Source organism: Zootoca vivipara, chromosome 16 (genome assembly GCF_963506605.1).
Source record: "Zootoca vivipara chromosome 16, rZooViv1.1, whole genome shotgun sequence".
Taxonomy (NCBI): domain Eukaryota; kingdom Metazoa; phylum Chordata; class Lepidosauria; order Squamata; family Lacertidae; genus Zootoca; species Zootoca vivipara.
The window spans coordinates 6666623-6690509 of NC_083291.1; the positions used below are offsets into that span (position 1 = coordinate 6666623).

The 23887-nt window shown below is 42.9% G+C and overlaps 1 protein-coding gene across 1 annotated transcript in view; it reads right to left on the reverse strand.

Annotated features, from left to right (window-relative positions):
* Positions 1-1054: 1054 nt before the first annotated feature.
* The window catches only part of LPAR1 (lysophosphatidic acid receptor 1), a 52343-nt gene continuing 29510 nt past the window's right edge, over positions 1055-23887 (reverse strand). Inside the window, exon 4 of the mRNA XM_035140876.2 lies at positions 1055-2842. Coding sequence (XP_034996767.1) covers positions 2541-2842 — 302 coding nt within the window. The 3' untranslated portion in view covers positions 1055-2540. The remainder of the gene's footprint in view (positions 2843-23887) is intronic.

Sequence of the window (23887 nt, forward strand, 5' to 3'; positions counted from 1 at the left end):
CTTCCGGGTTTGCAACGTTTGGGAGCCAAAACGTTCAAGAACTTAGCTGTTCAAAAACCAAGGTATGACTGTAGAGTCTTGCCTACACATCTTATTGCCACAACTGTTCTGGATATAGCTACTTTTCTACTTATTTATAAACTGTTTACTTGCCAAAGTGGCTTCTAAGCCATTTAGACAATTTCTATAGTTGTAGTATAGAGGAACATTTTAGTTCTGCTTGGCTGAGGGATGCCAAACAAATCCAGTGAATGATGACAGGCACACGTACATCAAACATTACATATTCATCGAGAGAACTTTATTAGTGGCTTAGCATGGAGGGCATTTTTTTAAAAAAAATTCTAACAGTCTGACTTCTGCTTCATTAGGCAAATTACATAAGTAAAGAACAATGGGTTCATTGCTTTTAATTTCATTTCGTATTTGCCATCTCACAAACTTTTGGTTAACTGGCAGGTGATTTCTGGGTACCTTTTGGTAGGATCAGCCACACTTCTCTGTTACTTTCACGTAGGATATCACTAAATATTCTATGTTTGTACATACTCTTTACCTTTTTGACATTGTTATACGTTGTTCTTAGAAATCTACATACTCTACCTCACAAACATGGTACTATCTTGAATGTGTTGTTCCAGAACATTAGAATGAGGGATCTATTTTAAGCAAAGGTTTCAAGCAAATGTTCTGTCCGATGTACGTAGATTCTCAGCACAGAAGGCCTGCAAATTTGTTACTGATGTAGCGAGCTACGCCAATATCACAACGGTCCCAAATTCTTTCCCCCCCTTTTTTAATCCTTAGCCTTCGCTACAGAGAGCTCTTTATATTTAATCTCCACCGAGAGATTACAGTAACAAAAGCAAAGGCTTAACTCTAAATCCATTTTTCTAAATAACAAATCTTGTTTGTAGGAACGGAATATTAACACATTTTCATTGTGATACTGATTTATGTTGCCTGTAAAAAAAACCCAAAAAACAGAAATTTGAGTCAAGGAAATAACTGGATGACAGGAGAAAGTAGGGCCAAGGGGCAAAAGCACTCAGAATTTGCCACCTCATTCTTAGGTAGCAAATGTGGGGTGACTTTTTTTTTTTGCGTGGGAGGGGAGACTGAATCAGTTCATCTGATTTCTGGTGAGATTTGCCTACCATAGTAAGATTGCCTTTTCCTACATCTTAAAATACACTGTCTATGAGGGTGATGGTGGTGGCAAGTTCCATCTCTCTACCCACTGCCATTTGAAACGAAAACCTCAGTGAACAGATTATGAGATCCAGTCTTGGCGTGAGTGGAGAGAGGCCTGCTGTTGCCATTCTCACAGCCAGTGGCTTTAAAAATAAAGAAAAGACACAAACATTAAGCATTCCCCACCGAAACTAGATAAATCTGTCATCCCCCCTCAATCATGTCACAAGCTTTTTTAGGGTGAGTAGGAGGAAAACTGGCCACATACATCCCAGCCCTAAGCAATCTAAAAAATCAAAAAGAAATATCTCCCACTCTGTGCAAAACAGCGAAGAAAATTCCTTCTTTTTAAAAAAAGTTTTACTCCCCCCCCCCAAAGTAAAATCCCTTTAATTAGAAGACTTGGCAATACAAACATACTTTAAAAACATATGCACGGTCATGCTTCACCTTAGCCAATTTGAAGGTGGTTATTTCAGAATTTTATAACCCACCATAAGATCTGGCCACAAGAAACTTCTTAAAACTTCCAGTATATGTCACACAGATTGCTTAATTCTTGACTGAAGAACACTAAATGTCTTGGGGGCAATATAGCCAGTCACCAAGCAACTTTTAATTCCCACTGATTTCAGTGTGAGAATTAAGCACATCCATATCTGCAACAAGCCTGCTTCCAAACTAGCAAATCAAGGGAAAGGCATTCATTTCCCATCCGCTATATTGACAACTGTAGTAGTAAAACAGATGTATTTCATTGTTAATGGCAGTGTAAATAAAAATGAAGGCTACAACAGGTTTCTGTCCTTGCCCTGAAAATGCCCATCACAAAGCATGCTGATGGGGATAATTATTAATGAAATGCATTTTAAAAACAACAACAAGGAGGAAGGCTAAATTTCTAAATGAGAAGGCACCGAAGCAGTTATTAAGCTTAATTAATTGGAGATGCTTTCAGTTAGGGCCATCACAAAAATATCATCTGATGAAGACTAGTTATGAGTAGTTTAAAAATGGCTTTCTCAAATGTTTGTCAGCTTCCCAGTGTAAGCAGCTCGTTTTCTACTTTCACCAAGCAGAAGATAAAAACAAAACAACAGTGAGGCTTCTAAAGACTGGACAGTTTTGTGGACTGGGCGCTGGTGAATAAAGTACTACGGTCCATTAGTGATTAAAGAAGAGCTTAGTCAAATTGTTATTTTTCTCTGCTTCCAAGACCTCCAACAATGTTGTCAATCGTTTTGTAACTAGTAATCCACCCAGCACTCAATTCTCATGTGTGGGTGTCTTGTTTTTGTTTCCTTAAAAAAAGAAAGAAAAGAAAAGAAAACCCTTTCAGTTCAATTTCAAACCACCGAGTGATCATTACTACACACTCCAGCCAAGATGGTGTGGTTGAGTGATGAGGCCGATCGGTCAGAGCCTTCTGTTGGGCCGTTGGCATTTTCGTTCCGCTGACAGCAGAGAATCTGTTTGAAGGTGGCGCTCATTTCCTTGTCCCGGTAAGAGTAGATGATGGGGTTCATGGCAGAGTTGAATTCAGCAAGTAACAAGAAGAATTTTTCATATGCCAGGACATTGCACTGCGGGCAGCAAACATCAAGGAGCAGCAAGACTAACCCTGGAGTCCAGCAGATTATAAAAGCACCTGGAATGAAGAGGGAGAAATAATATATATGAATATATATATATATTCTGCACACATTCACCATATTTTAAATATTAATGCCTTTCCTCTGAGGAGCAGAATGCTACACATGGTATTCAGTTAAGTTCATTACTTTCAATAGGTCTACTTTGAGTGAAGACCAGTTAATCCTCAGCTTTGTACGGTAGGCTATGCTGAGATCTTGATTAGCACACAGGGCTTCAGGACTAAGCAGGGATTCGAATCTAAGTCTGTGGTAAATAAATACATACATACATACATACTACGATTTTTAAATGGACAGTGTAATTTATAAGTTTGGACCTGTCACGCCAAAAATTGGCTGAAGCCACACCAAAGTCATCTTCGGGTCTGCCATTTTGATTCAAAATGGTGGCCAGCATCCAAAAGTTGTCGAAGACCTCCCCCCCACCCCCATTGGGAAATCTCATGCCAAATTTGGTGATGGTACCTAAAAAGCTAAATCAGGCACCCCCCAAACTTCGGCCCTCCAGATGTTTTGGACTACAATTCCCATCATCCCTGACCACTGGTTCTGTTAGCTAGGGATCATGGGAATTGTAGGCCAAAACCTCTGGAGGGCCGCAGATTGGGGATGCCTGGGCTAAACCTACAGAGAACAAACATACAAACCATATTCCAGAATACACGTTGTAAACCTCCTTGTGACCATTTTTGGTGAAAAGTAGTATAGAAATCTTTTGAGTAAACAAACAAGCCACAAAGTAGGAAAGAACCCATTTCATATGCCTGTCAGGGAAAGTTTGCAAGACACATTCAGTGGAACATGGGATGGGATGGGATGGGGGAGAAGCAGGGAAAGTCATATCGGTCTATTTCTGATCCGCTTCAGTTTTGTATTGGTTGGTTCACTTCCGTCCTGTTTCCTCATTAATATGTGAATTTAAAAAGTAAAGCATGAAGAGTCACATTTAAATTTGCATTTTATCGCAAAATATATTTTACACATGTATTTTATCTCAACATACACATTTCTAAAGGTATTTCATCCCAAAATATGCCAATTAAAACACAAACAACTTTTCGGTGTGTGTGTGTGTCCCTGTCAATAACTGCATCACAAAATTTGGGTAAGTGTGGAATCTAAAAGGGAGGAATGTTCCAACTTGTATATTAATTCAGCTTGCCCAAATATGCTGTGGAATGGTCCCCTAAACCTCAGGGTGATTGCAGCCCCCTTTTATGCCAGGTGGCGGTGTCTTCAAATCCTCTCAGCCCGAAGAGCCTCAGCTCATCATAGGGTAGGATAGAAGAAAGCCTCTCTCTTTCTGCTCCCTCCTACAAACCATTAGCCACACTCAAAATCTTCCTTGCAGGTGTGTTTATGCTGGCTCCACTACACCTAAGCTTGCTTTCTCCAGCCTCGTCACATATGCAGACCAAACTAAATTCTCCTCTAGCCATAATAATGCCATTTTTCCTGAGGACTGTGAGAAAAGTAACCCTCGTACTCTTGTTGCATTAATCAGATTTTCCCTTTGACATGCTTTTTGCAGACGTGGCCATATAAAATGAATAATTCTATCCAGGACTGACCGTCCAAGATTCTGAACAGATGGCCGCTTACTATAAGTAAGCAAAAATCTAATCTATTATTTGACTTGGGAGCATACCCCTTCAAAATAACTATGTGGATTTCTGCAGCACAGCTTCTCAACGTCTATTAAAATACCTGCAATAAAGATAAGCAAGATTACCTATTGCCCCCACATTTTGGGGGTGGGTGGGAGGCTATTTAGCTATTCCTTTCATCTTGAAATGAAATTTCAAACGTAAATAAGGCATATTAAAGAGTATGGCATGCTACTGGCTCCTGGGCCAAAAATATGAAAAGGATCAAAATAGTTGTCTCAGTCCTCGGTGGATCATCTCTCAGCAAGGAGATGCTGGAGAACAAGGCTCTACACTGCAGGTGAATCCCCATGGAAGCCTTAAAACAGTGGTATTCAAGCAGTTCAATTGCCAGGGGCCCATTGCCATAGCTGCCAAGTCTCCCGCTGAAAAATGTGGGATCAGCAGCAGTGCGGCACCGGAAGTCGCTTCTACGCATGTCTGGACATGTGTAGAAGCAACTTCCGGTGCCGGCGCTGCCCGATTTCCTGTGCCCAGACATGGGCATAGCTGCACCGGAAGTCGCTTCTACGCATGTCCAGACATGCATAGAAGTAACTTCCGGTGCTACTCTGCCCGATTTCCGGTGCCCAGGCATGGGCAGAGCGACACAGGAAGTCGCTTATACGCATATCCAGACATGGGCAGAGCGGCACCAGAAACGGAGCCTCCCTGGCAGGTAGGAAATCCGGGGGATTTCCGGGATTTTTTTCTATTCAGGATAACAGTGGGAAATGGATTAAAATTTGGGGGTTTCCCGTGAAAAACGGGAGACTTGGCAACTATTTCCATTGCCATGACAGATCCCATTGCTGACAGTGCATTAGCATACATAGCTGTCCTCTTCCCCAAAGGTAGGTTAGGATGAGAGTGAGTGATTGGCCCTAGTGAGCTTCATGGCTGAATGGGGACTGGAACCATGGTCTTCCAGGTCTTGTGGTGACATTCCAACCACTACATCACATTGGTCTGACGCTTTAGAGTGTTGCTGCTGCCACAGCCAAGTAAATCCTCCAGGACCTACTGATAGATGAGGATTTTTCGAGAGCACAATGCCTAGGGACCACTCAAACCTGGTCCCCGTTCCCAGAATAAGAACAGCTCCATGAAGAGCAGCACAGTAAACCAAACAGCCTGAAAGACTGGCTTTTCTATCGTTATGTTTCTTCCCCTGCAATGTGCAAATAAATGGTATGGCACGACTCAACTTGGCATGACACGACAACTAGATTCAACATGCCTGGCTGCTGCCATGGACAAACTAAGACCTGATTTAAATGTTGCACCAGGGATGCGAGAAAAACCCATGTGAGGTTCTATGCAACTGGTATCTCACTTAAATCGGGTTATATCACTCATGAATGCAACTTTACTATATTATGGATCAGGGCCAGATCTAAGGCAAGGCTGGGTGGCACAATGCGCCAGGGCGCGCCGCACTGCTGTGCCTGCGGCAGCCATGCTACACCCGCCAGACAGCCGTGCTGGGAAACAGGGCGGGGGGGCACCGGAGGGATCTTCGCACCACGGCGCCAGGGCACCAGACACGCTTAAGACGGCCCTGTTATGGATCTACGATCTCTATAGGTGTTCAGTACATGGTGACTGTGGTCTGGGTCAGTTGAAACCTGAAGCAGGATGTGGAATTCCAATAAGCGTCTTGTTTTCTTTTGGTTTTGTTTTACATTTCCAGTGTCACCTTTTAATCAGGCCCAAGCATGTGCTCTAGAACATAGTGGAGGTTCCTTTGCCTACAATATGCAAAGGGTTCTCCAAGGATAAGAAATCTGAAATCCAAGAGCTCAAAACTATCCGGTTTTAACTCTTGTACTAACTGCAATGGGACGATATTCTTATTTCAAATTGTGAGGGACAGGAGCTATAGACTACCCCCTCCCATCTTGACAACCAGTTCTTCCCCGAGCACAAGCGGGAGCGGGGATGGGGATGAGTCTAGTGGGGAAGCAGGAAGTAGAGGGCAGGGCTCTGACAGGGTCACAGAGCCCCTGCTCCGCCCGGAAGAGGAAGGGAGAGGGAAAAGGGGAGGAAGGAAAACACGGCTAGGAGACCCCTCCCTCCAGTTCCGGAGCTGCGCAAGAAGAAACGGGGGCGGAGATTGGGGATTCCCAGACTACTTTGTTGGAAAAAGACGCGGGAATCACCATTCCGGGGTACTGACCCAGACTGAGAACATGTACGTTGTACAGCTTCTGCACTGTAAATAGTCTGCACATAATAAAAGCATGAAAAGGCAACGTGTCGGAGAGTCGTTACTCTAGAGTAGCCGCCGGCGCTCCTGTGACACAAATGAAAGGGTAAGAGTCTGTTTGAAAAGTTATCCAACAAACAGCTGAGGTATCTCTCAAGCATGACACATTTTGTTTTTCCTTATGGGGTAGGATTATCTGGTGACACAGGAATGCGTCTGCCCCTTCCAAATCACACACCACGGGGAGTCTACTATTCTAGGCAACTCCCAGTTCCAAAATATTCCATCCCTTACTCCTGAACATGAAAAGAGGATCAGCATTTTTCATGAACCAAAAAAGGATTATTATCTTTTTGTTTCACTTGGAGAAGGAATCAATGAGGCAAAACTAGAAGGAATGAACAGATGGTGCCAAGGTAATAAAAACCTAAAAGGTGAGTATGGCAGAAGGGAAGTTATTTCAAGGCTTTGATTTTTTTTAAAAAAGGAAGCATTCGAAAGGGCTCAGTTACTCCTGCATAATTTATACCTCCTGGCTTCTAGGCCTGTATTATCCTTGTAAATCCAAAGGAATCTTGTTTTTTATCATCAGTGCTTCCAGATCCCTAAACAAGGGATAATAAGGCATGGGAAGAATGTTTGCAAATCCAATGTTGTGGACCAATTAGCTTCATCCGTGGAGTGAAGCAGTGCAGTCCAATGGGCATGGCTGAGCTGGGGCTGACAGGATCCCTATGTAGGCTTGAGAAGATGGATGGGATAACAATTGGATTGATACATGTAAATAAAATAGGTTACCTAATTCATTCACCACCTGCTCAAGACTGCCTGTCAAGTAGATCTGGCCTACTGTGGGCTAACCAATTCTTTGAACATATGTTGCAGCAATTAAAAAGTACCTCTTTATACTCTGACTGCAGTTGGGTTGGGCCTAACCCACAGGTCAAGGCAAAGTCATGTGAAATTGACCCTAATGACCAGTCACCCAGAGCGAGGGGGAAATATGCCTGAAGCTTTTCCACAAATCCAACTTGGGTGTTTCTTCTCCATGTTTCAAACCAACATTTATTTCCATCACGTGTTTTGGAACTGGGAGTGATGCTCAAAAATACTTATCAGCATGCTTAGCATAAAAAAGGAGATATGGAAAAGCCAGAAACATTGTATTAAGAGGAAGGTTTTTGCACAAAATAAGGTTCTGGGAATATCCCTCTGCTGTGCCACTGATTTCTGCACAAACCATATCACATTATATTCTAAGGTTCACAGTATAGCTTAGGCAATACCATTCACACCTGAGCTGTGCTAAGTAACAGACTTCACACATATAGTGGTACCTTGGTCCTCGAACTTAATCCATTCTGAGAGTCCGTTCAACTCCAGAAACCATTCGAAAACCAAGACACTGCTTCCGATTGGCTGCAGGAGCAGCGTCGGACAATTGGGTTCCGAAAAATGTTCGCAAACTGGAACACTCAATTCTGGGTTTGTGGCGTTCGGGAGCCTATTTGTTCGGGAGCCTAGCCTTTTGAGTAGCAAGGTTTAAAAAAACAACAACCCACCATTAACACAGTCTTCTTTTATGGAGCAAAAAGTCATAGTTCTTAGGGTGCCACGTAGAATGGAGTTTATATTTCAGTATCAACTGGGGGAAAACTGAAAGCACTTCAAATGCTAGGGCTGGATTTCTTAATGACGCAGGCAAATTAAGTTTTCGTTCTTCAGTTAACAAACTGAACTGCTTAGATAAACAGAGGAACCTTAAAGAGGGCAGAAGTATTTGAGTTAGGACAGTCAGGATTTTCAACGGTATCTAAAACCAGAAAGATAATGTGAAACTAATGTTATGAACGAGGCCCAGCTGTTGTCAAGACAATTTGAAGCATTTACCCGCTACAAAAGTTATAATGCAGTCCCCATGGAATCCTATCCCTGCCAAAACTCTGACACTAACAGGAAGTGTTTGTGTCTTTATCATCTTCTATCAGTTAAACAACTTCTCTGCTATGCTGCTTCAGTTGCAAACGCTATTTAAAAAGTCGGAGATATGGCATTAAAGCATATGAGGCATTCGGCCAGTGTTGGTGCCTATAGATTATGACACGAGTTTTAATTTGATGCTCTATGAGCAGCCAACTGGGGTTAGAAGGGGGACTATTCCGTTGCACCAGAAGCGGTTTAGTCATGCTGGCCACACGACCCGGAAAACTGTCTGTGGACAAACGCTGGCTCCCTCGGCTTGAAAGCGAGATGAGCGCTGCAACCCCAGTCACGTAATGAGGGAAAGGGCAACCAGGAACAGAGGGAAATCACAATAATGGGAAACAACCATAGAAGTAGGATATTGGGGATTTTTTTGGGGTGGTGGTGGTGGTGGAGTAAGACTGCAATCCTACGTGCACTTACTATTTAAAGAAGTGTGACTTAATTCCATGTGGACATGTATAGGGTTGTACTACATGTCTTATTAAACTCAGTGAGGCCCATCTCTGAATAGGTTCCTTTAAGGTTGCATTCCAATTGCTGTATGCGGAGTTCATTGTCTCAGCTCTGGCCTTGTGGGAGGGGAAATGGCAGAGGTCAGGATAAGCTGGAAGTTCCAAGGTTTTAGTTTGCCACACAACACAACAGACCCTAACTGTTACTCTTAGCCAGGCTTCCTCAAACTCGGCCCTCCAGATGTTTTGAGTCTACAATTCCTATCATCCCTGACCACTGGTCCTGCCAGCTAGGAATCATGGGAGTTGTAGGCCAAAAACATCTGGAGGGCCGAGTTTGAGGAAGCCTGCTCTTAGCCATGTGTTTTTGTGTAACTCAATGTACTCCTTGCTCTATAAGCTCCTCCAGTACAACGGAAGTTTGGTTGCTTCCAGATGGGTGCTCATTGTTTGATCGGTGCTCCTCGTTCATGGAAATTCCCCACAGCATCCATATGTTGGCATCAAACTGGTAGTCTGCATTTTCCCCTCACTTAATCCTGATGGACCCTTTCCGCAGAAAATACAACCAGTTATTTTAAAAAGGAACCTGCTGCCAAAAAAACATTTACAGCATCTGTACGATCCTTCTACAGCAGGCACCCCCAAACTCGGCCCTCCAGATGTTTTGGGACTACAACTCCCATCATCCCTAGCTAACAGGAGCAGTGGTCAGGGATGATGGGAATTGTAGTCCCAAAACATCTGGAGGGCCGAGTTTGGGGGTGCCTGCTCTACAGTATTAAGCTGCAAGCAACCTTGATGCTGGCAACCCATACATCTGGATACTCTTGCTAATTCATTAAAAATGTTGATGCATAAGGGATCTTGTGTGAGTGCAAGCAGTTGCACTGGATGATCTTCCAGCTTTCTGAGATACTACTATCTGAAAAATGTGGTTGTTGAAAAACAAGCATGAGGAAATTCGTGCAGCGCTTTCTGTCTTTGGCATGAACCAAAGTACTGCCACTCATCAGGCACCGGCCAAAATAAAGGCAGGCTAATTAAAGGATTCAGATTACAGGCCTGGGAGCAGAAGGAATTCAGGGGGCCATTCATCGCTTCCGAGCTACAGTGTTGAACTGGGTCCATTAATTTACTGATAGCTGAATCAAACAATGCTCAGTGGTCCCACATTTCTAAGCACTGTTTTGGAAAGCACCACATCCATGCAAAAACACAACATCTAAAAGGGTTGCCATCTAAAGCTGCTCCTTAACGCACTGATGGAGCTGGCATTTTCCCACAGCAAACAACAATGGTCTAAAAGGGATATTTTCAGAAAAATGGCAAGCAACCCTCTTTTTAAAACCATTCCCCAGATGAAAACATGCAACTTAGGCAAGTTAAATACAGTAACTTAACCACCTTTCATGATTTAATCCAAATACATTCAAAACACTACAAAACACTTGCCAATTTTGCTTTAAGGAAAATAAATACACCACCTCTGTGAATGCAGAGGTACAGTCATACCTCGGTTTAAGTACACCTCGGTTTGAGTATTTTCAGCTTAAGTACTCCGTGGACCTGTCTGGAACGGATTAATCTACTTTCCATTACTTTCAATGGGAAGGTTTGCTTCAGGTTAAGTACGCTTCAATTTAAGTACTCCGTGGACCTGTCTGGAACAGATGAATCCACTTTCCATTACTTTCAATGGGAGAGTTCACTTCAGGTTAAGTACGCTTCAGGTTAAGTACAGACTTCCAGAACCAATTGTGTTTGTAAACCGAGGTACCACTGTATTTTGAAATCAGGCCCACTGCGGGAAGAATCCCTGTGACAATGAAGCAGCAACACAGTCATGTTTTTGCAAGCTCTATGGCTCACCACAAGAGGTCACCTGAAGCCCAAAGTGAAAGTCGGGAATAATTGGCTCAAAGGCGCTGTTCACGTTTGACTTCTCAAGTGTATGATAAATATATCGAAGAGCTTTGTAATTTCTCTAGTTTATCCACTGCAGGGCAGGGGGCTACTTTTAAAACTGTTAAGCAGGCACCCCCAGACTTCAGCCCTCCAGATGTTTTGGACCACAATTCCCATCTTCCCCAACCACTGGTCCTGTTAGCTAGGGATCATGGGAGTTGTAGGCCAAAACATCTGGAGGGCCGCAGTTTGGGGGTGCCTGCTGTTAAGTAATATATTTGCTACTATTTTTTAAAAAATCCATTATGAAGTTCAGCAATATATTATTATTATTACAGATTCCTGGGAACTTGACCAGAGCGCAAAATTCAAAAGCAAGTCCTTCTGAGTAATAATCTCCATGCTACTGATGGGGATGCCCTTGTTTTCATTTGAACCAGTGAACCTCTGGGTAGATTTGAATCCAAGCGACAAACCCCAAACTATAAGGCAGCCTGCGCACTGGAACAAATTAAAACCACCTTTCTTGCTTTTATGCTTTTAAAAATATAGGCCTGCCAACATTTCCCTGTGTTGTTGAAGTATCGTATTTTACTAATGCTTTCATGTCATATTGACATTCAATCCAAAGCACATATTGGCCTATATTTAGAGCCAGCTCTTTCTTAGCTTTTATATAAGGACTCAGTACTGTACCACAAAGGTTGGACTACAACTCTCATCAGCCCCAGCCAGCGTGATGGTCAAGGATGCTGGGAGCTGTAGCCCATAAACTTGGAAACATTCCCCGCTCTTGCCATATAAGAACAGTGTTAGCAGTCGGCCAAGGATGCGACTCAAGAGCTAAGGTACAAAGGGGCAGTCCTATGCATGTTTAATTGCAAGTACACCCCTCTGCATTCAACAGGGCTTACTCCCAAGAATGTGTGCATAGGTTTGTTGCCAATAAGAAATAGCTGTGAGCCAGGGGTCCTCAAACTAAGGCCCGGGGGCCGGATGCGGCCCAATCGCCTTCTAAATCCGGCCCGCAGACGATCCGGGAATCAGTGTGTTTCTACATGAGTAGAATGTGTTCTTTTATTTAAAATGCATCTCTGGGTTATTTGTGGGGCATAGGAATTCATTCGTATTTTTTTCTTCAAAATATAGTCCGGCCCCTCACAGGGTCTGAGGGACAGTGGACCGGCCCCCTGCTGAAAAAGTTTGCTGACCCCTGAGCGAAGAAGTCTCATTCAATCCTTGCCTCAACTGTGAACTCACTTGGTAGCTTGGGCTAGTCACTTTCCTTCAGCTTAAAGCCTCTTACATAGTATAGGCATAGGCAAACTTGGCCCTCCAGATGTTTTGGGACTACAACTCCCATCATCCCTAGCTAACAAGACCAGTGGTTAGGGATGATGGGAGTTGTAGTCCCAAAACATCTGGAGGGCCAAGTTTGTCTATGCCTGGTGTATGCCAATACAGTGGAACCTCGGTTTATGAACACCTCGGTTTATGAATTTTCGGTTTACGAATGCCCCGGACCCATCTGGAACGGATTAATTCACTTTCCATTACTTTCAATGGGAAAGTTCGCTTCAGTTTATGAACGCTTCAGTTTATGAACAGACTTCCGGAACCAATTGTGTTCATAAACTGAGGTACCACTGTACTGACATGTCTGGCATGAATACTGAAAGCATTGCTGATGTAATGACGCCCTTTCAGCACTTAGGGAAAATACTTTTTTAAAAAATTAAGTATATTGTTATTTTAAAAATAAATAATACAATATGTGCCTTGTTACTCAGCCTCCCCTCTCTCTTTGCAGTATGGCGGTTTCATCTATAGCATCAAGTTACCTTGAAACTTTCTTTGTCCCAACTTGGCAAAAAAAATTTTTTAGAGGACATTTGTCAACACACTCCCAATCTTCTCAGCTGTAATGACACAGCTTGGTTGTAAAAAACAAACAAACCCTCAAAGCAGTTAATGAAAAAGATAAAACAATGAAATTATCACTAAGAAAAATGAGTAATTTAAAACTTAAAAGTTAAAATAACAACAGACTAAAAAAGATTAAAACTTGCATCGACTTTCTAAACATCTGGTAAAGGTAAAGGAACCCCTGACCATTAGCTCCAGTCGTGACTGACTCTGGGGTTGCGGCGCTCATCTCGCATTATTGGCCGAGGGAGCTGCCGTACAGCTTCCAGGTCATGTGGCCAGCATGACAAAGCCGCTTCTGGCGAACCAGAGCAACACACGGAAACGCCGTTTACCTTCCCGCTGTAGCGGTACCAATTTATCTAATTGCACTTTGACGTTCTTTCGAACTGCTAGGTTGGCAGGAGCTGGGACCAAGCAACGGGAACCCATCCCGTCGTGGGGTTTCGAACCGCCAACCTTCTGATCAACAAGCCCTAGGCTCTGTGGTTTAACCCACAGTGCCACGCCACCCGTGTCCCTAAACATCTGGTAGGCATGTTTGTAGCAAGAGTACAGTGAAGGTGCCTTTCTGATACCAATAGGCAAGGAGTTCTACAGTGTGGGTGCTGCCACACCAAAAGATCAAGAGGAATATATCAGAAAATAATAATATCTCCTTTAAGAATGTATGGGTTCAATGGTGACCCTGCATTAGTTTTCCTTATTCGAAAGTCTTTATTCAGTGTCTGTTCTAGAAACTGTCCATTCTGGAAGTATCTCTCAGTTTACAACTCATTTTTTTATTTATTTTTTTTATTTATTTTTAAAAAGGGGTTTAAAGGACAGCCTGTAAGCCCCAACGCTCTCCTTAGCATTCCAGTTACTATGGAAGTTTTCCACTAAAGAAAGGGGATTTTAAATATAAGAGCAGCCATGCCATGTGGAAAAGCAATGGAGGCTCCTAATGCTTGGTTGAGCTGAAATAACAAGCACTGTTGATGAAAAACCCAGCTAAAAAGAAATTAAATAGTTCTTCTCTATTCAGCAGCCATCCACTCAAGAATGTCTTTTCTCTAGCTTCAGGCTTTGCCTAACTCAGTAAAATCTTCTGGAGCTGTGCTATATCTCAGTGGCGGTGGTTAAGTAAATAATAATAGCACTAGTAGTAATAATAATAATAATGGCGGATGAGTGCAAAAAGAATTCACCCAAAATGGGGGGGGGAGCAGCATGGGGCGGGGAGAGCGTAGTGTACAAAGGCCAAAAAATACAGCCACCAAGGAATCTTGCTGCAACTTACACATCTGTTTCTATCATTAGAATTGTAGCTGCCACTCACAGAACAATAATTTTTATGTCCTTATGGGTTTGCCTGCAATTTAGATGGCAAATATAATAAGAAACACTGAAACAATAACACGAGGTCATGAATTAACCGTTCAAGGGCTGACTCAAGGTTTGCGAAGACTTTAGAATGTTGCTTTAGCACACTCTCAGTTGCTTGGCACTAATGATACTCGTGAAAATAGTATGTATGTATGTTAACAATGTGTACCTAAGCTTACAATTCAGCCATGCCCTCTTTATTTTTGATACGGCTCTGCCTACAATTCCCACAATGGAACTGAGGAGTTTCCCCACACCATTATTTAGACCCAGGGCACTCTTGAGGAGGTTGGGCACCCTGGCGCTGAGGCGCGGAGATCGCTCCGGCGCCCCAGCCCTCGCAGCGCGCAGCATGGCTTCCGCGCGGCTTTGCCCCGCAGCGCCCCGCCTGCCAGCCCGGTGCCCTGGCGCCCCGTGCCACCGAGACTATACCTAGAGCTGGCCCTGGTTAGACCAGGGGTCCCCAAACTTAGGCCTGGGGGCCGGAAGCGGCCCAATCGCCTTCTAAATCCGGCCCGCGGATGGTCCGGGAATCAACATGTTTTTCATGAGCAGAATGTTTTTTTTTTAAATTTTTAAAATGCATCTCTGGGTTATTTGTGGGGCATAGGATATCGTTCATTTTTTTTCCAAAATATAGTCCGGCCCCCCACAAGGTCTGAGGGACAGTGGACCGACCCCCTGCTGAAAAAGCTTGCTGAACCGTGATTAGACTCTGGTCCAGACTTCTATCATTGCTGCACTTCTGTACTGCACCTATGACATTTTCTGAAATATCTTAATTTTTTTGGGGGGGGGGGAGATACACTTCTTTCCCCGATGCATCCTCACCTGTTGTAAACCTTGTGTCAACTGCTCCATAGGAAAGTACCACAGGGGTAAGGAACCTCATTTAAGAAGAGCATGAGATGTCAACTGCCCATGGTTCTTTGGACTATTTTGAATGACAGATCATGTGAGAATGAGCTAGTGTGGACATCCAAAGATTATTAGATCACCTTCTTGGCCCTTTAGTTTCATTTCGTTTCACAGCTTGTCACCACATCTTTTTCTCTTTTTTTATGAGTAGCAATGCTACAGAGCCTTCGTCACCTCTGAAAGATAGCTGCTTTCCTATGGTTCCATTAACACACAGTATTATCTTTATTTTTTAAAGCCGACAAAGCATCACACTGCCAGATAACACAGAATGCTCATGTCATGACCTAACCTTCCCTCACTCCAGCCAAATATTCACTTTAGCAATGTACCACTTTTTAAAAATTTAAGTAAAGAGTTGAAGGGGGAAGAAAAAGCACAAGCAAGAACTCTATCAGTTCTGACATAGTCACAATTTACAAGTGGGGTGCCACAGGGTTCTATCCTGGGCCCGTTGTTGTCCGACGTCTTTGAAAATGACTTGGATCAAGGAATTGAGGGGGTGCTCATCCAATTTACAGATGACACCAAACTGGGAGGGTTGCCTAATGCCGCAGATGACAGAATTTGTGATGGCCTTAACTGATTGGGGAACTGGACCAAAACGAACAAAATGGATTTCAATATGGACAAATGTCAGGTTCTACACTTAAGCAGGAATAACCAGCTGCAGAAACAGAAGATGGGAGGACACCTGGCTTGCCAGTAGCACATGTGAAAAGGATCTAGGGGTCTTAATAAACCACAAGCTTAACATGAGTCAATGGAGTGAGGAAGCAGCAAAAAAGGCTAATGCTATTCCAGGATGTATCAAGGAGGACCTTTGTGAAAGAAAGAACTGTTTGACAGTGGAACAACCTCCCCTTGGGAGGTTGTGGATTCTCCTTTGTTTTGAGGTTTTTAAGCAGAGGTTGGATGGCCATCTGTCATGGATGCTTTAGTTGAGATTCCTGCATTGCAGGGGGTTGAACTAGATAACCCCCAGGATCCCTTCCAACTTCACAATTCTACAATTCTATGGTCGTTGCCGTCAGTATTCAGGAAGGGTTTACAAAACAGGAACAGACATCACAACTTAAAGCTGCTGTAGTGCTTTCCACTCACTTGCAGCAGCACCTCTTGAAATTCTCCTCTCTCTTTTTTAATAAACAACAATTCACTGAACAGGTTTCCATGATCTCATACTTTCCTCTACTGAAAATAACTACCATCCACTTACGTCACTAATCCTCATTGAAGCTATGAAAACGTAGCATTTCCTTGAGCTGTACAGCAAACAGATAGTAAGACCTGCATGGTGAAATGTCAGCTTCAATCGGCAATGACAGCAAAGGGGTCTTGCTTGCGGGGGGAGGTTGGAAGTGGTCAAAACTCCAGCATGCCTTGTTAAACTCTTTTGCATGGACAGGCGGAGTCCCCCCAACCCCAGGCGACCCCCGAGCGGAATAATGACTCAAGACAACGTGCCATGGGATTAAAATTGGCCACAACTTTATTGAGATTCAGATGTAGGGAGACCTTGGCTCAGGCCTTGGGTGTTTATCCTACCCAGTCCCCAGCCGGGGATCTGGGAGACATCAGGATTATCCAGAATGTGTGGGGATTGGGCTGGCTCTGGAGAACATATGTTCAAGCAGAGAGCCCACCCTGTTTCGCCGCCGAGAGCAATGACAAGCTCTCGGCGTATGGCCAATGCCTCCCCTCAATACCCCTTTAACGGGGAACTCTGGGATTACTGCCGCGAGAGGGGCGTGAATCACTGCTCCCCCCCCCCCATTTAGGAAGATAGACTAAAGCAGGGGTTCCCAACAAAATTTTCTCGAGGACCCCTCATCGAGCTGCTATTGTGACAAGGACCCCCATTAATTCCTAATCCTAAATCTACTTCCTAATTCCTAATCTAATTATTCCAGTAAGTTTAACACTGATCTTGGAAGGGTTAGGTTCAAGGGACGCCGACGATTTAGGTTCAATGGACACTGACAAGATCGGTTTGAGAGTCACTGACTTACTTGCTTGAACATCAAATGCATTATCTTCCTCTTCATCTGTAGGCCTTTGTCGTTTTAACGAACCACTTTTTAACCCACGGTCCATTTTTAACTACGCGAACTGTAGCTTCCGCGAAAAACAACGCTTTGTTTACAAACACTACTGTTTTGCAAAGAGGCAGCGCGCGCCAGGGAGGAGGGAGGGGAATGGAGAAGACAGGGTACCTGCGCAGTAGCGCACAAATGAAGCCGACGCGTGCAAAGCATCTTGGGGAGGTGAGCGTTAGTAGAATGCGTGCGCTGCCTCTTTGCAAAACAGTAGTGTTTGTAAAGCGCCACCTAACGGCATACAGCAGAACTACTGCTTCTATCTAATTCTAGTTTTGCGCTAGACTCTGCTCATGCAGGAAGCGGCCAAAACAAAAAATCTGTTATCATACGAAATATATTTAATATATTTTTTATTCTAATAGCATCTTGCGGACCCCTCTGGCATAGCTCGTGGACCCCTGGGGGTCCCCGGACCACCTGTTGGGAACCACTGGACTAAAGGATTCTGCCCAAGGCCTGAAACCGCCAAAGTTGTGACGTTTTGCTACGGGAAAGGCAAACCCTGACAATGCAGGAAAATTCCTTTCCGGCCCTTCAACAGTGGCCCTGATTTAGCAGTGCCTGTGTACCTGTGGAGAAGAGGTTAACCTGCAAAAGAAGACTTAACTGAGGGAGGGCAGGGTGGGAGAAGCTCTGGAGCCAACTGATGCTTGCAGGTAAGATTCACCTTCTACATACTCGGTTTAAGTATGCTTCGGTTTGAGTACTTTCAGTTTAAGTACTCCGCGGACCCATCTGGAACGGATTAATCCACTTTCCATTACTTTCAATGGGAAAGTTCGCTTCAGGTTAAGTACGGACTTCCAGAACCAATTACACTCATACTTCAGGTTAAGTACGCTTCAGGTTGAGTACTCCGCGGACCCGTCTGGAACAGATTAATCCACTTTCCAAGTTCGCTTCAGGTTAAGTACGCTTCAGGTTAAGTACAGACTTCCGGAACCAATTGTGTACTTAAACCGAGGTACCACTGTATTGTTTGGGCAGGGCAGTCCCTCCCCTTACCTGGCTGATCCCCTGGCAACGCCTCCCCAAGTGGGATTGGGCGATTGACTGAGGTAGGCAGAGAACTCCAGGTACCCAGCCTGGGGAGGGTGAAGCCAGCCCAAACTACTGGGAGCCACACTGGGATCTGGGGGCCTGCACATGACCACGCAAAAGGCGCCCCCCCCATTTGATGTGGGGAGCGGTCATTCTGTTGGAATTGCCCTTAGCTGATGTGTTGTACTGCTGGAATTATTGGTCATCGAAAACAAAGCTTTCTTTTTGTGGAGGAACGCAATAATGAAGGTGTATGTGCACCATATTCAACACCTTAACTTGTAGCTTGTCAGGAATAAAGGTGCTTTTTGGGCCAAAAAAGTAATCTTCTATAGCTTTGCATTGAATTAATTATTATTGTAAATGTCCTTTATCGTCTTTTAATTGTTTTTTCCTTTACAAATATCAACATTAGCACTCATCACATTTTAAAATGAGCAATTCTTTATAATATTTCTCCTAGTAACAACAGATATGGATTAACTGGATCTTGTACTGCATTGTTCCAACAAATGATAACCAAACTCCATTTTTTCTACAAATACTGTCATTCATTTTGCCTTCTTTTTCTCTAATTGTGCCTGTCAGCTTGACCATATATAGACAATTTCCCATACTTTAGAAATCCAAGTGTCTATAGATGGTGGTTTAGGTTTGCCCCCTTGTTTTGACAAATTAGCATTCTAGCTGACATTAATAAATAAGAAACCTTTTCAAAATCTTCCTCTAATGTACTACCTCTAAGATAACCAAACAAAATCACAACTTGATCCCATAACCAAGGATATTTCTTATTTCTTGTAAATCAGCTTGCCAAAAGGTCTTAATTATGGGACAGTCCCATAACACATGAAATCGATCTGTACTGGACGCTTTACATCTCCAACAATTATCAGTCCAAGTTGGATAAATTCTATTCAGTCTGGCTGGTATGAAATCCTACTGAGTGATGGTTTTACTAAGAAAAATCCTGAAGATTCTTACAGAAGGTAAATCATGCAATATTTTTCCATATCCATTTTTCTACTGGTATTATTCTTAGAATGTCTGCCTTCCATTTTGCCTGGTAATTGTTACTAAGCGTTTCTGATTTCACAATAATTTTACAAATTTGTGCTAAAGTTCCTGGCAACTGATTTACATTTGTACCATGCTTCTCCAAAAATAAGACACCGTCTAATATTTATTTTTCCTCAAAAAAAAAACACTATGGCTTACAGAGCCGTCTCAAGCTGGTCGGGCGCCCTGGCGTGGAGATCGCTCCTGGCGCCCCGCGCCACCGAGACTACCCCTAGAGCCGGGCCTGATGGCTTATTTTCAGGGGCTGTCTTATTTTTTCCGTCCTCCTCCTGCCACGGCTGGTATTGCTGGTGCGCCTATCACTATGTCTTATTTCGGGGTATGGCTTATATTCCTTGAATGCTTAAAAATCCTGCTATGGCTTATTTTATGACTACGTTTTAAAATAGGGGAAACAGGGAATTAACAGTTCAAAATTGTATAATTTATTACTAACCTGTATCTTCTTCTGAAGTTATTTAACATATGCTTTACTTGTAAATACTGGAGAAAACCAGCTGTTCTATTTGGTGGCATTTTGACTAATCAATCTTTCATTAAGGTTTTTTGTTTGACCAGCCTATTTTGCTTGCAGTTTCACAAGTGATTTCAAACTAAACTATTAGGTGAATTATTTTTAACAATAAAGATGATCAGGCAGCAATGAAAACAGGTAATATAAAATATATGGGGAGACTAGGATACATGCTTTTTAACAGAACATGTGGGTATAAAATGAAGCTATTGTGCAAAGGAAAAAACCACCCTCCTTTCTCTCTCTCTCACTCACTCACACACTTCAAAGTACTTGGAATACCCACTCTAACAGGCATTCTTTAACTGCAGCTGTGCAAACAATGATCTGCTCCATTGGCCATTCAAAAACCCTTACAAAACCCAGTTATCTTCCAAAATCTCTAGGAACACCAACGCTGCTGTGTCAGAGGTCCTCTTGGGAGCCAAATTCAACAAGGTGAATCTTTTATCAAAGACAGTGGTCCCTGTCTAGCCAATGTGCATATATATATGTCCGTACAAAATTTATTCATGCGGCGCATTGTTGCAATTGACTCAGTATTCATCTCATTATTCATTTCATAATTTAAGTTGCTGTGTACAATTATTTATGGTGCGAAGAGTGCAGACAGAGACTCCCTCTCCCTTTCTTGCAGTACTGAACCTCAGAGCTGAACTGAACTGAACTGGAGCTGAAGAGTGGTGAAATTCAGGACAAAAGACAGCATGCAGTGCAGTGAAACTACAGAATTCAGTACCACAGGATGAGGTGGTGACTGGCTCATGCAAAGTAAAGCAGGAGAAGGCTATCAATGGCTAGTAGCCACATGCTACCTCCAGGATCAGAGGCCTCAATTACAAGCTGTTGGGAGACAACAATATGAGTGGTGGCTATTGCCTTGCTTTTGGGCTCTCCATAGGTAGCTGGTTAGCTACTATGGGAAAAAGAATGCTAGACTAGTGATAAGACAGCATTCATTTTATGTTCATTGCCCCTCACTGCATAAGGGGACATTTATTAAATGGCCTGGTTTTCACATAACATTTGGCCATGGTTGTTTAACAAACCACAGGCTAGCCTCCTGATCAGGCATCCCCAAACTGCGGCCTTCCAGATGTTTTGGCCTACAACTCCCATGATCCCTAGCTAAGAGGACCAGTGGTCAGAGATGATGGGAATTGTAATCCAAAACATCTGGAGGGCCAAAGTTTGGGGACGCCTGCTCCAGATGATCAAACAAACCATAGCCTGTCTCTTGATCTGCCTTCCAGCTGCTCTCACACCTTATAGTTTGGCAAACTTCTAGAGTGTGGTGGTCAAACCAACTATGGTTAAAGAAAAGTGAATGGTTTGTTCAAGCATAATGAAAAGCCATACTTAAAACAAACTGTAAGCCAACAAGAAGCTATGGCTTCAGATCATATTTATTGGCAGTAGACAAACCAAAGGTAGGTAGCCGTGTTGGTCTGTCGTAATAAATAAAATGATGAAATATTTTTTAAAAAATTATTGAAAGATGTTCCAGTAGCACCTTAAAGACCAACTAAGTATAAGCTTTCCAGGCACGAGCTTTTGTGTGTATACACACTTCTTCAGAAACTCTGAAGCAGAGGTCACTATAACCTTATAACTGTTGATGACTGTTAATGATGGCAGTTGGTTCCACAGGGAAGGGCAAGGGATTTGTAAAGGGATAGATGATCAAAATTAGCTTTAGCAATGTGACATGAATCTAATCTCTCTATTCAGACCAGGTCTCTCCATAGTTTTTAGTTTGGTAATGAATTGTAATTCAGCAACTTCTTTTTCAAGTGTATTTCTAAAATTCTTTTGCAATAAGACAGCGACTTTAAGATCTTGTATAGAATGTCCTGGGAGAGTGAAATGTTCTCCTATTGGTGTTTCTGTTTTATGATTCCTGATGTCAGATTTATGTCCATTTATTATTTGGCATAAGGCTTGTCCTGTTTGTCCAATACTGTATAGAGAGCTGAAGGGCACTGTTGGCATTTGATACAATATATAATGTTGGAAGATGAACAATTAAATAGGCCTGAGATGGTATGTTTGATGTTATTGGGGCCAATAATGATATTGTCTTGTAGCAGGGGCCCAAAGGGTCCCAATTAAGGTGATAATGTAAATCCCTATAAATCCTGGAATATGCTTATATTAGTGAATTATGGTAACCTGTTGCTTTAAAGAAACTGATGATTCAGCAAGAAGCCGTCCCTACTGGGATAGAAGGTCAGCTAATACGTAAATCACAAAGAAGCAATTCATAAACTAGAACATAAATTGTTACATCCACACGTAACACAGGTTCCCATACATGCAAACTAACAATATGTAACAGATCACGGTAAGAATCAAAGTTTAGTTAGCAATGCTTATTGCGCATGCGTATTAGATTAGGTAATGACATACGTATTAAATATGAAATGAGGTGATGAATATTAAATATTAAAATGATGTAATGCTTTATGTGATTGGTTAAATCAAAATCCTTTGTCTGAAATGTTATAAATTCCTGCCCGACCTTTGGGCGGGGTTCCAGTATACCGAAATGATTCGACTGTAACCTTATTGCTTTGCAATAAATATAATGATAATGGACTCCTAAAGTCCTCTTGTCTTTGAGTTTTATTGGCTAACTCAGAAGATAAGCCATTTTTGGCTTACAACAGTCTGGGTGTATGTGGCAGCAAAGTTGGCATCTAGATTTATTGCAAAGTTAAGTATGTGGGCATGGTTGACGCATAATGCTAAGCCAGTTTAATAAACCATGGTTTAGTACAGGCATCCCCAAACCTCGGCCCTCCAGATGTTTTGGACTACAATTCCCATCTTCCCCAACCACTGGTCCTGTTAGCTAGGCATCATGGGAGTTGTAGGCCAAAACATCTGGAGGGCCGGAGTTTGGGGATGCCTGGTTTAGTACTATGTGCAAACCAGGTGAAAATGTTTGTTACAGGGGTGCCTCAGAAAATGCCCTCCCAATGACAACTGTTCCAACACCCATATATAGCATTTCAAAGTTTTCGTAATGTGTGATGTGTCCAGTCCACTGCAAATTTCCTCCATGCCCCGTTAGTAGCATGAGACAGAGTTGTGTTTAAGTGGCTCCTGGGCTGCCTAGCTAATGTACTGAGTGTATTTTTATTTGTTTAGGAAATTCTATAAAACTCAAAAAAATAATCTTTTAACACCTGAATCCTGGACAAATTTACCCAGAGGGACTTGGATCCAGGAAAGGATGCCTAGTATTTCAATCTGCTTGAAGCACAACTATACTGCACCGACAATGTTCCCGTCAGCTCTCTTTTCTAAAGCACATTTCAAATTTAAAACTTTTCTATTATGCTTTGAATCAGTGCCTGACCAAGGTCCATTTTCATGCCTATGTGTGCTATATAAATCAATTTCTATGTAAGCCCCAGAGCAAAGAGGCATGCTATGGAGAAGGAGTTTTATGTTCTCCATTACTTTAGCTATTTCAAAAGCAGCCTTGTTAAAAAGAGAAAAGAGCTCAAACTATGAAATCATTTCCTTCTGTTTAAAATATTTTACTCAGAGGGGGGAAAACACAAAAAGAGCATGAACGGGGTGGGGGTGGGGGGGCATCTCTTCTGTTTTGACTTTGCCCCAAGATTAAACATTTCAGCCATTCTGTGGGATGATGCAGTGTGCCAGCTCCCGACTGCTCCAGCCAGAGGTTCAAGTCATCTTAGTCATAAGTCAAGACAATGAACCCTCTTGTGAAACTCGATTGGATCCCACATCACTCATGCCACCAGGAGCAGATTTCCCCCCATCTGGAGAAGGGAAACCATCCTATTGGAGCAAAGCAAGGCTGTAAAGAGATGGCAGGCACAATGTTAGGCATTTACTGGGCAGATAAACAAG